This window comes from Sander lucioperca, chromosome 12 (assembly GCF_008315115.2).
Source record: "Sander lucioperca isolate FBNREF2018 chromosome 12, SLUC_FBN_1.2, whole genome shotgun sequence".
Classification (NCBI taxonomy): domain Eukaryota; kingdom Metazoa; phylum Chordata; class Actinopteri; order Perciformes; family Percidae; genus Sander; species Sander lucioperca.
The window spans coordinates 37268252-37285993 of NC_050184.1; the positions used below are offsets into that span (position 1 = coordinate 37268252).

The window sequence follows — 17742 nt, forward strand, 5'->3', positions numbered from 1 at the left end:
GGGGTCAGCAGGTTGAAGCCACTGGCTCTGTAAAAGAGGACGATATTCTACAAGGTTACTTTAAGAGGGTATATTTCACATAATATTCCCTAGTACACCTCACATGAACAGTTTTAACAGATACCTCCAATAAACGTTCACAGCCAAACTCTGGTGGGATTGTTATACCTCTCACAATTCTTTTATATGAATTTTACAAGATATCAGAGGGCACTTAACTGATTCAATCAGCCGAGGGTCTCTCTGCTTTATATCTCGCTAATTAGCTGATTTGTAGATGCAGCTCTGACACTGAACAAATATGTGCTATACCATACTGTAGTCATGCCTCTGCTCTGACAAAAAAAAAATTCTTTTTTACCAACAACAAACTTTTCAGATACTTTTTCTGCAGAACACTTCGCCATGATGTGCAAAAGATTCAGACATTCTGCCAACAGCTGGCGCAAGGGTTTCTGATGTGGTATTTGGTCATCAAACCATCATCCTCAAACATATTCTTATGACTGACCCTTGGCTTTTGCATTCCTCTCCCGGGTCTATACTCCTCGATTAATTAGAAATCTAGGAAAACTTTCCAATCATTTAACAACTTTTTATATTATATCAGTCCAGCAACTGTTTTGCTAATCCCTCTTTCCCTTTATACATTTATAATTTACCACCACCCCTCCTCTCGACTACATCAGACAAAAAGTCAATTTCTGGATCACAAAAGTTTTCATAACTCAGCAGTGGAGAGCTGCTTATGTCTCAATTATGGCAATTAAAAAAAAAAGTCTGACTACGTCAACGACAAAAAGTTTGACTCATCAATGACACGGGTTCCTAAATATACCCAAGCACACATCATGCACGTCGCCGTCCATCCACTCAAGTTCACGACGCAGAGTCACGGTAGGTTGAACTTGATATTGAACTCAAATACTTAATCAAAATGAATACAAAGTAGAAATTAGAATCAATAAAATAGAATAAACAGCCTGTTAGGCTGTGGCAGCTTAAAATGAGGGCTAACAGCCCGAGTCATAAAAATAATTTGAATATATTCCAGGATGCGCCGCTGATTTAAAAAGCAACATATCGTCTTCCTTAACATGGCACCATGAAAATAAAATACGTGTCCAAATAATAAAAATAAACAGGCTGATTTAATTAATTAATAATTTATATTAAATGAGTTAGGGATTAACAGAAATGTGCCGGGATACAGCAGCTTGCACATGCGTGCTCACTGGCGCTGGTTGGGTGCTATTCGCCAATGAAGTGTTATGTGAGAACATCAGCATTCATTTAAACATTGGTTTGGGAACGATTTGCAACTCGGCTGATATTTGATAGCTGTATCCGTCACTTGTGACCATGTAGGCTACCCTATCTAACCCAAAGGCACCGAGCCTTGCTCTAGCCTTAAATAGAAAGACAAATATCAAATGTTTAAACTGGAGAAGCTCTCAGGGATCCGTTGCGGTATCATTCTGTCCCTTGGACTCATTGCCTCTCCTATCACTGCACATTCTTGCATCTAGTTAGTGAGGCTCGCAATGCAGCACAACATCAATCCAATATAATATCTTGCGCCTCAGTCTTATGAGGAGCAATGGGGTGTCTTGGTATCGCTTCTCGTGTTATTATAACAGCAACCAAAAGCAAAACAGCGCAGTGTGATGTTTACAACAAAATGGCCCGGATGGCCATCCAGTGAGTGAGTAACGTGTATCCCTAAATCGCCACTTTACCTCGGAGAAAGAGGCCATGTGTTGCGCCTCCTTGCCTAGTCTCTCCACGCCTCCGATCCAGTAGTACTCCCACAGATCCGCATTTCACATTCAAACAATTGATCGTCTGTTCATCGTCATCTTTAGCTCAGTAATGATGTCACATGTGACCGTGAGCTATATGCCTTGTGCTCTTATTTAGCTAAATGAAAATCTGCTGTTAAAAAAAGAACTTGGTAAACGCACTGTCAAGGTCACTGTCTAGTACACTGTCTGCTCGATATTGAAATTGCCCTCCTGGAATCCACTGGTCCTGTCCAGACAGGGCTATAGCCTAAACAAAAGGCTTTTCTTCCCTTTTTCTCTTTGATTCTCTGCAGGCAGGTTGCCACAGTTATAGCCTTGTGCAACCCTTTTAAAGCTTTCTTCAAGGAAAACAAACCGCCAAGGGAAGCCTAAAGAACCCACAAAAGTGGAAACGTTTAAGTTGAAACGTTTTGCTGATCTTTTCATTTACAACAAACGATATTTCATGCGGCCTTGCTACATTATACTCTGACTAATTCGGGGAAAAAAACATGTATTCTATTCATAAAATTTTTTGTTAAGGATATGCACCTGGAAAATATAATATGTAGCCTATAGGTTTACTTCAATTTCCATAAAAATATCACACATTTTAATTATCATTCAGTGTAATTCTTATGTACATATATGCAAATTAAACATCGCAAACCAGCATTTATAGTAAAGCCATTGCGTCATCTGATTTATTTGAACGTATAAATGAAGTTAAAATGCTATAAGCTGCCACAAGGGTATTTGCTGAAGTATTGCATTTTATTTACTCATTTTTACATTTTTAATTTTTAATTCTAGACTGAGAAACTTTATTGTGTGTGTGTGTGTGTGTGTGTGTGTGTGTGTGTGTGTGTGTGTGTATATATATATATGTGTGTGTGTGTGTGTGTGTGTGTGTGTGTGTGTGTGTGTGTGTGTGTGTGTGTGTGTGTGTGTGTATGTAATATGTAATCAGAAAAATCTAATGTAAAAAGCCCATGCTCTATGGACTGTGTATTTATGATCAATAAATTATGCATTTTCAAACCAAACGAGGCTCATGTCGTCAGTCAGCTGGGTTACATTTTTAAAACGCGTTAACACAATGTGACTTTTCAAACAACAGTGCTGTTAAATGTTTGGAATATATTCTTATAGCATCATATCTGCAAATACTTAACACATTAAAAAATAAACACATAAAAATAAACACATATGCCTAAATAACTCAAAACCTAAACGTCACAAACCTCTTTCTATCTTTGTTTTCTTACACTGCTCCGATATGTGATTTCCATGATCGGATATATTCCACCAGTAGACCCATCAAATCACAAAGCAATGCCTTGATTGCATTAAAGTAAAATTAAATGTAAACAACAATGCCATAACAAAACAGCTGAAAACCATTGGGACCGCTTTTTGCTGTAGCATTCACTATAAGCAGGCCTTCAACTTTAACAGTTAGAAAAAACTTCTGCATCAAAATGATAAGAATTGTCAACTCCATATTTCATGAATACTGTCAAACGCACTGAAGGAATAACTACCAACACTAATCTAAATGAGTCATAACAATGAAACAAGAAATTAGCTCAACTAAAATATCCCTAAATTAGAGACAGTTGCAGCACTTCCTGATATTTTCCTCTGGTCACCACCAGAGGTTATCAGCCCCCTGTCTCATGTGTCTGGCTGACAGCGGCCTGCAGCTTTGACGCCGTACACACAACCAAAAGCAATGCAACTTTTTATACATTTTATGTTTTCAAGGTAAAATCAGCGGCTGATGAGGGTGCAAAGCGTCTAAAAGCTTTTTGTTTTGTCTATTTTGTGTTTTTTATTTGAAGAGAAGCTGTGTGCTTTAGTTGATTTATTTTGGGTCTTCCTTTGCTCGGCATAGTATAGCCTAAATGTTCATCTCAGGCGTGTATGTTATTTGATTATTTTAGGTGACAACCAGTAAAAAATAACTCTGAAGAAACTGTATATATGACAGTGTTCGACTAACGGAAGATAATTCCAGATTTTCTTCTACAAGTGAAGCCTATATGAAACTATTTTAAATATGCGTATAGGGATATTTCCGTATTTATATATTGTGAATGTATTATTTAGAAATACTCTTTACATGTTCATGTAGTCTACATTTTAAAGAAAAAGTGGTCCTTTGAATTACACCTAAACAAGCTTTATTACATCATGTTGTTTGAGATTTGTCATTTTATGTGTAATACATTTAATATAGGCCTACTGCTAGACAACTTTGAAAAAAATATAATTTCTGCTATAGTAGCGTAATGTTCCTAAATACCAGGAGTTAAAATATAAGCTATAAACTATATTTAAAGCAGGTCTATTTTTCTCTCAACTTAATGCTGCGTGCTCTTTACTTTGAAGAAAACGATGTAAAAAAAATAAAAAAATAAAAAAAAATAGGTACAAATCACATTATCCATCATATTTCTGTAAGTTAGTTTTGTCTGTTCAATGTACAGCGTTTATTGTGAGCTAAACAGTCATAAAACAAAGTCCACGTAGGCCTACTGCCAGAGAAGAAAACGGCCATACCTTTAATCGTTATATTGTGGGCGACGTCGTATTGTCATTTCCTCTCGCTGTGTAGACAGTATGGCTGCTTGCTGCGGATTACTGGTGTTGGTGTGAGACGTAAAAAGTCCTACCTGTCCTTCGTGGTCAATAACACACACCTCATGATGAGTGGATGAAGCCATTGGTGGTTCCAGAGTGCATGAGCAACAACTTTTAGGGGACTTCTGAAAAACACAAAACAGAGCCCAAATGTTAATGTAAGGCTTTAGGAGATGGTCAGAAATGCGGGTCAGAGGATTTCGCTACACTTCCCCTTTTTTATGTATTTATGGCAGGCCATTAAGCCCGGCTGTCTAGACAGGGAAATAACACCTTGTTTGTCTACAAACAAACCGCCAGCATTGGTGTCCAGCCCCCTATTTATTATTCACAATCTGCTGTGATGTCAAGGTCAAAGTGACTGCATAGTCATGGTCAAGGGTAAATCAGGAGACCCAGAACTTTCCACAAGGATTGAAAATCCAGGAAGCAGACAAACAAAAACTCAAGTCTGACGGCTTGGATTCTAATCAATAACCTCAAAAAATCAGAAGAGCTGGAAAAAGTGACCAGAGTCCAGCCAACGACTCGCCTGTAGAGAAATTAGGATACAAAACACCAGCCAGCTAACTGTGTTGTAGATATGTTGTTTGAGGAATAGCTACAATATTAGACATATTAGGTAAAAATATTTAGGCCTTAGACGTGAATTATTTTGGCTAAAGAAAAAGACAGAGCCATTTATTTTCATTTAGGCTACGTCTAAGATGCGTGTATGTTTATTCAAATTAAAAACTGAAATTACAGACTTGAGATAGACTAGTTTTAAGTATAACATTGAACTTTGATTATTCTCATTACAATCATGTTTAAATGTCATTTTTCCACATATTTATTTTTTTCTACTTTCATAACTACAACTGAAGTAGCCTAACTTGCATATGAGACAAGGAGTCCTTTATGGTTGAAAACACTGGTCGCATGTACAAAAAAACTTTCTGCATCCATACATACAACATCTGTAAATAATATAGGATAATCTCTAAATAAAACTATAGGGACTCGATCTGCAATGACGCTTCGGACTGAGCGTGAGTGCATGTGTATTTTTACCATCAATACGTGTTTAGATTAATAAAATAAGGAGTTCACATAGGTGACAGAATCAAATGCATCCTCAAGTTCATTGCTTAACTCACCTGTTTATTTTACATCCTGAAACAGTGCTACAGCATGCAGGTCTAAATAAATCCAAGTGCACGGGGCTGCAAGACATAATATAGGTATCATGTGCTGTAAGTACATAAGCAAGCAAATGCGTTGCCATTTTAATTTACTCAATTATTCTTAATATCTTACAGAAAGAATAATCAGAAAAATATAGTAGGTATACATTGCAAAGTACACTGGACGGTGACGGGTAAGGGAAAGTGCTCGATGAACTCTTACTGGGTGCGGGTAATAATGTTCTTATTATTAGACCAACAATAACTAATTTGTACCTGTGGAATATGAAAAGTTCTGAAACTAATATGCTGTGGTCACTCAGTAAATGTTTCTGTGAGAGCTGAAGCATAAATCGCTTTTAATTGCCTTTCGGTCTGTTTGCGATTATTCTGAAATTGAACTTCTGCCAATTAACAGGTAAAACATCTTTGGCATTCACTTTGATTAAACCTGCGGTTGGATGGCAGGGCGGGATGGATTCGGACATATACTGTAGTGCGTGAGTTTCTCCTACCCGCCGGCTGCTTGTCTAAACTGCATGTTCCATTTGAAAGATCAGATCCTGCAAGTCTGAATATAGCTTAATATTTCGATCTGGAATAAGAATGGGTCTAAATATCATGATTCATTTGGTGTTTTATTTAGTTTGGTGTTAGAAAACGCGCCTTGCTGCTCACCAACCACGCGTAATCACTGTATCATCTCCCGCTGCCATTAACAAGACCCCAGGATGCTTAATTAAGCACTCTACAACATACAATCCTCACTCGTCCATCAGCTGCTGATAATATGGACTCAGCTTGAAGAGCAAAGACGACAGCGGTTAAAGCTTCTGCTGTTTGATGACACCAGGGTAACTTGAAACGAAAGGAAATGCTGCAAGTACGGTTGATTGACTTGAATATTTAAGCGTTTTCATAATCATCATTTATTTATGAAACACGTTTCCAGTACGTAATTCAACACCACAATACAGTTCACATACCGCACCAAAGTAGAAAATACAGGCTTCACAAGGCGTGTGATCAGCTGCAATGCTACACTAACAAAGACAACAAAAACAAAATAAAACGATTGTGCATTTATGTGTAATACTCACTGACTTTTAATGGTTTACAATCATTCCAGTTGCATGACAGAATCCTTCAATGACAAAGGAAAACATACAGGTCTTGGGATATTCCAGTTTACAGTTCCGCCATACTAGATAATATGAATTAAATAAAAAGGCATTGCACTATACAGATTAACAACATAGGAGCCTTTGTTTTACCCCAGGTTTAAGAGAACATTTCCCACACAGAGGAACAAAGCTTTTGAAATTCAGAAGGAATATTTAAAAAAGAAAATCATTCTTTCTTTCTTTCGAAAGTCCTTTGTGAGCTTTTTTCTTGAAGAAATCTCAAGTTCAACGTGTCATTACGCCACAAATTATGTCCATGTGGCGATTATCTTTCTAAAATGACATCAAACTGTTTCCTTTGTTTTGATCTGTTCATTGTAACTTTAAGAAATGCCATCAGTCCTTTTGAGATTTGGCTTGAACACACTAAAAGAAAAAAACACGCAACACTTGTCTTTGAAATACAGATATCGTTTTAAATATTATATATTTATATATGTACATTCATATAAAACAAATGTGAAGTGAACTTTCAATATTTTCACAGTTTTTAGAGCATTAGCTCTAACTTGAAAACAGGGGGCGTGGTGGCATGGTCGATGGAGATGTTGGAAGTTAAATAAAATAAAAAACACTGCCAAAATGTTCTTCAGCCACGATTTTTCGATGCAAGAGGTAAATATATGGCATGATGTGTTGGAAGGTATGAGTTGTACTTTCAAAGAAGTCGTTGATCTTATCAAGTGGTGTGCATGTGATTACTCTTGGATTTACTGACAAATTTCTTCTCCTTGACTCGCCGGTTTTGAAACCAGATGGTGACTTGACGCTCTGAGAGATTGGTAGCGGCCGAGATGCGTCTTCTCTTGTCTTTGGTGATGAACTTGCTGGCTGCATACTCTTTCTCCAGCTCCTTCAGCTGGATCTTGGTGTAAGGGACACGTTTTTTACGCCCACGTCGGTAACTGCTGACCTCAGGCTGTAATGGCACAACATCTACAGGAAAAAGGAGAAAAATGCCAAGAAAATATTAGACTATACGCAAAAAACACCGCAATGTTCACCACACAAAAATAGCAGCAACTGAAAACAGTGTTTAGATTTAATGACCGACTTAACCTGACAGAAAATCAGGAGGGAGGGGGGGGGGGGCGCAATGATGTTGCAGTCAGGATCTCAGGTATACTGCACCTGACATGTAACAACGCCATTATAAAATCGTCACCGTCTGTCGTAAGACAGTTCACTAATGTAAAATGTAGGTTATAGTGCTAGACCATCATTTGTTTCTGTGAATGAACAATCACTATTAAGTTACAGTCACAATCTCCTTAGGCTACACGTCAATACTTAATCTTCTGGTTGACTATCTACTACAGAACAAACCTTGTTAACGGTATCTTAGATAAAGCTCTCCTATAGATGTTCATTGAACTGCAGGGTACGAGTGTGTAAGTCCTATAAACTGCAATAAGTCTCAATGTGGGTGCAATGTGCAATATGCCGGTCAGAGCCTGGTTAAAAAAAATAGAAATCACTATCTGCTAACTGAAGTGATTATAATTGAAAACTTTTAAGTTTTGAATAATCATAAAGTCACACGTTACACGTAATTTAAGTGAAAGTTTACAATTTATCAACACCTCCCTGAATTTCCCTAAAGATTAGACACACTTTATTTCCCCACTAGGTTCTTTTTAAAAGCCCCGAAACCTTTTGGCAGTGGGTACCTTAATTGTTCAGGTAAGCAGAGTTCTGGGAATACACCCATTCGCCAAGACTGGAGCTGAGTGCAAGGCAGTCAACGAGAAACATGACAGGACAAGTATGGCAATACCTTGAGAAATAGTGGCAAGCTGTGAGACATGACACTTTTTACCCACATGTCATTTTACACTTATGGGCTGTGGATATTTCTCCACAGTCCGTGGATATTATGATTGATTATGATTATGGTAGTTCTTGATTTAGGCAAATTAATATTCAAATATTAGCCTCTCTTTATTCTTAAATATCGTGTTATAGGAATATATATATATATATATATATATGTGTGTGTGTGTGTGTGTGTGTGTGTGTGTGTGTGTGTGTGTGTGTGGAGTTCACTGCTTTATTTTGGTATTTTTTAGAGCAAAATAGTTTTGAGTGTCTGTGTGAGTTTAGTGTGTGTGTGTGTGTGTGTGTGTGTGTGTGTGTGTGTGTGTGTGTGTGTGTGTGTGTGTGTGTGTGTGTGTGTAGCGAGACAGAAGGACAAGGACCGCGCGCGCTTGTGTTTTTGTGCATGTGTGCGCGCGCATTTGACTGCGTGCCCGTGCTTGCGTGGCTTGCTCCTGTGTGTTTTCAATATAAAAAGGTGGCTAATATTGTGTGAGAGGTCCAGTCGAGGTCTGATAACGTCCCTATCCTAAATTAAAATACCTACAGATTTTACTTAGATAATAAACCCTTGTGGTAAACGAAGCAGTGTAGTAAACACTCTGTAAACTGCATACTGGACGGGCCCCTGTGTCCATCATCAGGTATTTTGCATGTATGTTAAAGCAAAAGGCGAGCCTGAAATAAAGGCTATAATGTGAACTGGTCAGTGGTTGTGAACCATTCGTGCAACATGATGTTGAATGTTGTACAAATTAATCCTGAGATATAATATAATATTATATATATATATATATATATATATATATATATATATATATATATATATGCAGGAGACTGTGGACACATCGCAGGGCGCTGAGATTTATTGGCACCATCCAAACACAGTAGGCTAGCTTAGTCACTATATTGTCAAACAGGGGGCAAAGGTATGCACTGGTGTTCCTTCCTATACAACGTGACTGAAAATATATTCATCACATGACTTTAAGAAAAAAATACTGCAAACTGTCGAAAGCAAATGCTCGTTTCTGAATTTAACCATTAAAAAGGGCCATGCAACTGAAAATCTCCCTGAACTCACATTTCTGATTTTTACGCACATTTCTAGGAAAACTAGGCATGATGATTTGTTCCATGTCAAATAGAAGAATATCACTGCCTTTACTAACAGAGTCCATAAAGAACATATGATAACTGACATATGATTGACAGTTGTATGTTTATTCACAACATTTAGAGTTTCCCTGGACTTCATTGTAAGTTGATATTGGCACTTTAACACAATACAATTCATACACTAAGCAATAACATCTCAGCAGAGTAAAAATATCTGACTACATTAAAATAGATTTCTTAATGTGATGGCACAGGTATTTAAAGCGTACAAGCCGCTGGACTAACCAGCCTGGAGACAGCTTTAAAAAAAAAAAAAAAAAATCAAACATCATTTTTACATACATACCTGGAAAAGGTGATTTCCAGAGATGAGTTGACTGTGTTTGCTCTTTGGAGCAGTACACCTGCCCATCCCAGCCGTTGGAGAGAGCCCAGTGCTGGTAGCCCTCCATGGGGATCAAGGCGTCGTGCCTCGGTTCGGGATGGGCACTGATACTAGGCACCACCGACACGTCGAGATATCCAGGGACAGCCTGATATGAGCTGGCGAAACTCGGGTAGAAGGCAAACTCTTTCGCCCTGGTAGACAGTTCTTCCGTGGGCAGCGCTGTGCTGGGCTCGGCATATTTCTCTGCGGGATGGTACGAGCAAGGCTTCTGCTGCAAGTTCACGTTGTGCGAATGAGACAATCTACAGCCGTAATATGGGTTTCCAAAGGGATAACCGTAGCTCAAAGATGCACTGGATGATGTTTGTGGAGCGGGACACTGTCGGCCGGTGTCTGGAGAAGAAATATCCGAGTAGACGGAGCCCTGGTGGGTCGCTATGGTGCCAGAATGTCGTCCCAGCGCGGGGTGCGACATCAGGTCCCTGCAGTGGGTCGCAGGGCAATTACCGCTCAGTCCCTCCATTGTTTGGCTTTTATTCTGGTTGTTTTCATTCGGGCTTTTTTCATAAACGTACATCAAGGTGTCCGCCCAGCGTGGATGCAGGACCAGCGAAGTCGTCATATCAGGGGCTGCCGATGCTTTTTAAAAGTCGACTACTCCAAGACGGACACCTCATTTCCAACTACATTTTACACCAAGCGCATGCGCACTCGAGACCCTCGTGTGTCCACTTCATTAAGAATCTGGCACGTGATACGCTAACAAGTCCTACGAGATTGGGCTTGTGAGTTGGGGCAGAGCAGCCCTTTAAAGACCCACTGCCTCACATGTCACAGTTTTTTTTCTACAGAATACCGAGTCATATCATTGGTTTAAATCACTTAGACCCACACCCTTAAAGGGGAGTTTTGATACTTTCAAGATTGGAGCAAACGAAAACAACCTGTGAAATTTGGCCGACTCCGAGGACTGCCAGAGAATATAATAGCATATGATACATGTCACAGTTGGTACATGGAAAATAAAAAATAAAATACATTTCTAATTCAATCTTTGAATCTAATCGTTCAACTTGCTTCTTGGTGTATTGGTGCGTAAACTTTGTGTATCACTGATGGAAACGATATGTTCCGGCTGAAGTTTAGTTTGATTATTAAATGTAGCCTAATAATAGAAAATGATTTAATCTGGAATCCCTGGTCTGTAGTCAATGTAATGTCTATCATGTATGTATTACGCATAAAGTGCTGTCAACGCAAATATGTCTCCGTCCAATCTTATCAACACTCCTTTTCTGAAGGACGCATTTCCTTTAAACCCGTATACAACTGCCACTGGGTCACCTATTAACATGCTGAGATGAGGATCAGTGACTAGTCGTGGATTATTACTGTTCCAGCAGGGCATAATAATTATGTTTTTAATGGTTTAATGTTGCCTTTTAGAGGATGATATTGTGGATCCTAAATACAGCATATTATAAACTTTTGCATGACGTGTTTGATTTGTATTAATCAGTTAGGTTAAAAAAACTATTTAGTATGTGCGTGTGGTTTGTGTGGTGGGACCAGAACTAGAAGTTTTAGTGCTGGCAAAGTTGAATGTCGTTGCACCTCAGCATTAACAGCCAAAGGACGAGGTGAAAATTCCAGGTAAGATACCGCCATTGCAAATGATCTTTTGGTAGCCTACATAGTGTCTCTTTAATGTGAAGATATAATTACAGTAATCCCCTACAATAAATGATAGCATCCTTTCGTTCAGGCTACAACTACTTGCATTTTTAAATATTTCTGCAATATGTTTGGGCAAATACATGTTCCGTCATAGTATTCGGTCCAAGCTTTTTCAGCGATAACGTGAGCACTAAACCGAGCATTAAACGACTTCATGTGATGTTTCTGTTTCACTAAGCTATTCATCCATAACATACAAGTGATGCTGACGCTTCCAGGCGAAAATAAGAACAAGGGGCCGCTTTCAGCTAGACTGTGTGTACAGACCTTTTTTCAATTAGACACCATGGAAGAAATGCGGACCTATAGGAACTCTTCCGACACTATTTTTACACGCATCCTCCTTCAGATTTGAATAACCACTGGTTAAAGCTCTCTTCTAAATCTAAAACGTTCTTTAAGTTCACCTCGTCACCAGGCCCCATACTAACAGTTGCGGAAATCCTCTCTTCCCCTCCTCTTCTTTAAAATACTTCTGGGTTAATATTTAAAACTTGACTGTATTTTTGAGTTTGAAATATTACCGATGGGATAGGCCCACAAAGTGTCCATAAAATAGACTTTTTGTGATGCCTATCCCATGAGTCACTCATAAAGGAGGCTACAAGCAGCCCTACGAAGGGTTTATCAACATTTTTGCACTGCTGAGTTGCCTTGGGAATAATCAGGCCACCGTTAAGTATTAGTATACTAAGGAAGCTAGACCCCTGTCCTTCCTCGGACAGACTATAGTTCTTTTGTCTCAAGGAAATTACGAAGGGCTCATCCAAACGGCAGCTGCACGGAAGTCCAAGGTCAAGGTAAAAAAAACCGCAGACAAACAGGGTCGTAATCAGAGTCTAGACAGACAAGAATGAACTTCACACTAGAGTATACATGCAAACTAGCTGTTATTTAGAGACCCTTACTCTAAAATATTTGCTGTGTGCGAACTGCGGAGAGAGAGAGAGAGAGAACTCCAAATAATCCCTTGTGTTTCTCCCTCCCCTAAGGATCAGGAATTTGACAGCTTTTTTCCCTGCAGAAAACCGGCTCATTCCAAACTAACATTTTCCATGAAAGCTCTGACCTTGAGAAGATAACGGTTTTTTTAGTTAATGAATGATAGAATGTTATTTTAAGTTTGGTGCATTTTGTTTTCTTTCAGTCTAACTTCCACATTATGCCAAAATGTTTGTGCTAAGGTAATAGTTTCGCCCCGTGGGATAAACGGATGATGTAGCGTTGGTCAAACAGGCGGCACAGTCTCAGAGATAATAGTTGAAGTTGTTACATTTAGAAAAAATACTATATTTGATTAAGTTACACTTTATGTTGAAATAATCATAAATCACACGTCAAGCCTATCTCTGGTTTTCTCAAAAACTGATACTACTATAATACTTATTGACACATTATTGCACATAAGAGAACAGTATAATAAAGTAAAATCTTAAATATAGTGACAACTAGATCATTCATATTTTCTCTGTTTAACTTTTGTAAGAACTAATACAATTATTATACAGTTATGGTGATAGCAAATAAATGATTAGCCTAACATTAAATATTGTAAGTGTCTGGCGCATTTCCACTGCAGTAAAATGTGCACCGAGACACCAGCGACCCAATCTTAAACAATATACATGATACTTTGGCATCTAATGCACGCCCTGCACAAACTAATTAATAATGGATTCTAAAATATATCGAACTTTAACTGCTAACTTTTGTTTTTATTATCTTGCATCAACAGTGGACAGGTTGCAGACACGCAGGTGGATTCTTGAAAATTACTTTTTTTCAAGTTTGCACATATTCAAGTTTCATTGCAGGGCGGTTTTAAATGTAACGCTATCACCTAAACTACATATCAATGTAATATTTAAAAATAATTTAGTCACCAATACTATTTAAGACCAAGCCAATTAATATGAAAGTTGATGTTTTCTCACCCATAATCCACCCTAAACTTTTACTTTATGCAGCAGAGATGCTGCTGGTTACGTTGTCTACGTCTGTGTACATTTGTTAATCTTAACTAAGGTTAGGAAGAGCAAGCTAAAATGGAATTAATTAGCTGGGTTTACATTTCAATTTAGTCACCATATATTGTAGTTCCTACAACTCGACCAGCAATACGTAGCCATAGGGAAAGGACAAATAATAATAGTCATGTTGCTGTTAGTATGATTTAATCAAATTCCAAAACCAAATTCCAATACAGCTAGGTAAAAGGCTAAAACTGTAACCATGCGTCATTGAAACAACATGCGTCATCACAGACCAAAACATTAAAACAATATAAAAACTGATGCAGTGTCCGTTTTAATGCATTTGAAGTGTTTAAAACTTCGAGGTGGTGGCTGGTTATACAGTTTGAGGTGGAACTTCACTGCAAAAACGTCCTTTTTTTCCTTTCTAAAAAAAAAATGTGTCCACTTTTCATTTTACTTTTTTTTTTTTTCTTGAAAAACGTTAAACTTCTCCGCTGCGGTTTCTCTTATTTCAGATACTGTTAATTGAAACGACTAGCAATATCTTGACAACCGGCCATGATGTGCTGCTGTAAATATCTTGACAACCAGACATGATGTCCTTCCAGACAGGCCCTGTCAGACGGAGAGAGAGCCCGTCTGATGCGGACGTTTGTGGGGGAGGGGAGAGCATCCATTCCCATACAAATGCTGCCTACCTGCGGCTTCCGCTCCCAGGAACTGACTGCATGTGCACATGACTGAGCCAATGGTTCGTATACGCAGGCTATGCCCTTAAATACATGTGTAGCATATTTTATTTTGATCCAGCAGTAGGCTACAATAGTACTCTATCATCCCAAATATTTCAAAATCGTATAGCTCTTATCACATAACTCCAAATCATTTAATAGAAACAAGTGCAGCTATCACAATTGTCAGTTTGCTTTGCCTTGATTTACCTATTGACCACATTTTTTTGCAGTGTGCAGTGCAGTCTCTCCATCAAAATGACTCCGTGTCCGTTTCGTATCAATATGTTAAACGCCGATACAATGCCAATAAAAAGCAATACTATTACTTGTCAAACATTATCTCACCGGTCTTGAGAATGATGCAAATCCGTGGGGATAAAAAAGTCTTTGAAAAGGCGATGTAGCAGTCCAAGAATGTGTTGACAGCTTGCAGGTAGAGTCTGCGCCATGCATGCTGAAATCAGGTTGCGTTTATGTTTACGAGTTTCCAGCCAGCTTCAGGCTTAGCTCTATATTGTATAATCAAAGTAAACCAAGTGTTTCATTCACTCAACAGTGGACTAGGTCGACCAAAACAACCAAATAGATTCCCACACTATAGCAGTATAAAGGCCATTATAGTCCAAGTGCATTTTTAGAATGAGGATTCGAAGATTTCAGTAAATTAATGTCAAACTCAATGGAATAAACTTTGGACCCATCAAGGATCTGAACTAATTGAATGGACAAAAATCTGACTGTAGTGCATACATAAATCTCATATTAAATCAAGACTGGTGCTCATTTGGAAGTTGCGTGTGTAACTTATGAGCTCCTGGTCTGGATGTATTTTGCATGTTAATGCCACATTTTCCTCTGCAAAAAGGTGAATTGGCTTCATTTTAGTAATTCGTATTGCTTTATGTTGCCAGTGTGTGTGTGTGTGTGTGTGTGTGTGTGTGTGTGTGTGTGTGTGTGTGTGTGTGTGTGTGTGTGTGTGTGTGTGTGTGTGTGTGTGTAAAAAGTGGGCTGTTGCTGTTGTTCAGCAGGCTAGAGGGAGAGTAGAGCACTCCACTGGCATGAAAACATTCCTACAAAACTAAAACAGCATCTCAATCTGGTGTTTTCCGTTCAGCCTCCCTTTCATTTACGATGAAAAAAATCATAATCGTATAAGCCAAGACCACTGCACTTCTATGTTCGCAGTAAGGGCACCGAAAGGCAAGATAATTTGTCAAGAAGACAAACCGTGCTGAAAAATATATAAATAGGGCAGTGTAGTGCAGTGCTGGTGCGTGACAAACAGAATGAAAATGCTACACAAGAAGAGAGGGACATTTAAACAGGCCTTAACATGCGTAAATAGATTATGTCTTTGGAGTTTTTTGCTTCCAATTTCAGCTCAAGATCCACACATTTATTTCTCACGGGATCTTGCTGCATATGCATGAGCACATTTTAAAATGCATGCCCGACTCTAGCTTGCCACATGACTTCTATTCAGAATGGATATATTACAACACCGTAAGCTGGCGTCATTGGGGGGAAGCCATGTTTGTCAAGAAACCAGAATTGTATTCGTGAAACGACATACAGTGAATAATAGGACACGAAAGTGTCGAGTTTTGGCCATATAGAGGAGTGGGGGGAGTACCGCCCCCCCCCCACACACACACACTCACTTTACCCACCAACACTTTCATATGTGACAGACTCTTCTTAATCATATCGAAGTTAACAGATGAAACCTATACATTACAGCAATTCTATCAAAGTAGAGGCTTTAAATTCAGAGATTATGGCTTCTCTGAAATTCAATATATTTCTGTTCATGTTGGTGGATGGTTTCTGTATGATAATCACTACGAGGTAAATCCATCTTTTTATTTACCACTGATAATATACAATAGTTGGTATATGCTGTTGGGAAGCCATGCATGAAAAAGACTACTCAAACTACAGTTAAGGGCTAATTTACCTCGGATTTGACTCAGACTGTTGTTTAACGCCACTCAATGCAGGTAGACTATGAGAGGATGGCTGGGGTTTAACCGCAAAATAAAGCAGGCAGGCGGCTCTGCGCCCAGAGGACAGAGGGCAGGCTGGCAGACCACCGCTACAGCCAAGCCAAAGTGGATTTACAAAATACAACACATGGCTTTACAGCCTTTTTATTCAGTGTACTTATCCTATTGTTATTAAAACGCCAATGATAACATTACCCGACCCTGACACGATTTCATCAAATTTGAGAGGAAGACACATTTGCGCATCATTCATGCAACACAAAGTGTAGTTTCACAATTTCGAGGGAAGCCCGTGAATTTGGATTACATTAGGAATAGGAATACAACACTGGTGTATTGTCAAGCATGTAAGCATCAAACATTTGCAGAATGTAGTAAAATTTAGAAAACAGGCTACATAATAAACATACGTATAATGTCACTGCTACTACATTGCACATATCTGTACATGTTGTTCATGCATTGTTCATATTACATAGCCATATTTATTCTGCTCTTATAACACTGCAATATATTTCTTGTCCTGCCTATGCACCACCTGTCTATACTTGTATATCGCATTGCACTTTTCTGCTTTTTTTGCACTTCTGGTTGGACGCAAACTGCATTTCGCTGTACTTGTACACTGCACAATGACAATAAAGTTGAATCTAATCTAATCTAATGAGCATGATCACACAAATAGATATACACATCTGGATGTTTTCAAACGCGGGTAATTACATTTCCTACGCAGCAATAGTCTACAACTTTAGACAAAGTATATTTTAGATTCCCAATATGGAAGTTGGGAATGCGCGGCGCCTTGAGATAATGTCTGTTATGCACAGGCACCAAAGGAGCGTAATATACATACAATGTTTTGAATTCGACTTATTGACACAAGTAACTTCATTAAGAAATGTTTATTTAGTTCTAATATATTATACCAACACGTTACAAAGTAGTGTCTGGTCATTATTGTGGGCCTAAGCCTGCTGTCTTATATCTGAATATGATTCATAAACAAACCGTCTTTTTTATTTATTTTTGTATTAATGTGGTCAACACGTTTATCGCTGTCTACAATAGTCCTGCAGAAGTGGATTCTTAATTTCCCTGTTGTAGTCTGGTTGGTGAAGCGGCAACAAAGCAGACAAAATAAATCCACAGTTTGACGCGTCTTGTCGGAAGTCCAAGTTCAAGTT

At 38.6% G+C, this 17742-nt stretch overlaps 2 protein-coding genes across 6 annotated transcripts in view; both read right to left on the reverse strand.

Moving 5' to 3' along the window:
• LOC116038581 (homeobox protein Hox-C10a-like) overlaps positions 1-17742 on the reverse strand; it is a 133358-nt gene that overhangs the window by 79192 nt on the left and 36424 nt on the right. For 4 of the 5 annotated variants that reach the window (XR_004898951.1, XR_004898950.1, XR_004898949.1 and 1 more), the window contains one exon: positions 4350-4555. The gene's annotated coding sequence lies outside the window, so the exon portion shown is untranslated. Of the gene's footprint in view, positions 1-4349; positions 4556-5569; positions 5636-17742 lie in introns of all 5 variants that reach the window. The other variant, XR_004898952.1, reaches the window with a different exon arrangement.
• hoxc13a (homeobox C13a) lies at positions 6502-10889 on the reverse strand. Its single transcript, XM_031283166.2, has 2 exons — positions 10061-10889; positions 6502-7716 (listed from the first exon to the last, which is right to left on the reverse strand). Exons 1-2 carry the CDS (start codon positions 10722-10724, stop codon positions 7460-7462), a joined length of 921 nt encoding a protein of 306 aa, XP_031139026.1. The 5' UTR covers positions 10725-10889; the 3' UTR covers positions 6502-7459.

Bases quoted from the DNA above. Each gene is read 5' to 3' on its own strand.
- hoxc13a (XM_031283166.2), bottom strand. From the start codon at position 10,724: ATGACGACTTCGCTGGTCCTGCATCCACGCTGGGCGGACACCTTGATG. The intron at 7,717-10,060 runs GTATGTATGTAA...TTTTTCCTGTAG, and splicing joins CTGGAAATCACCTTTTCCAG to ATGTTGTGCCATTACAGCCT.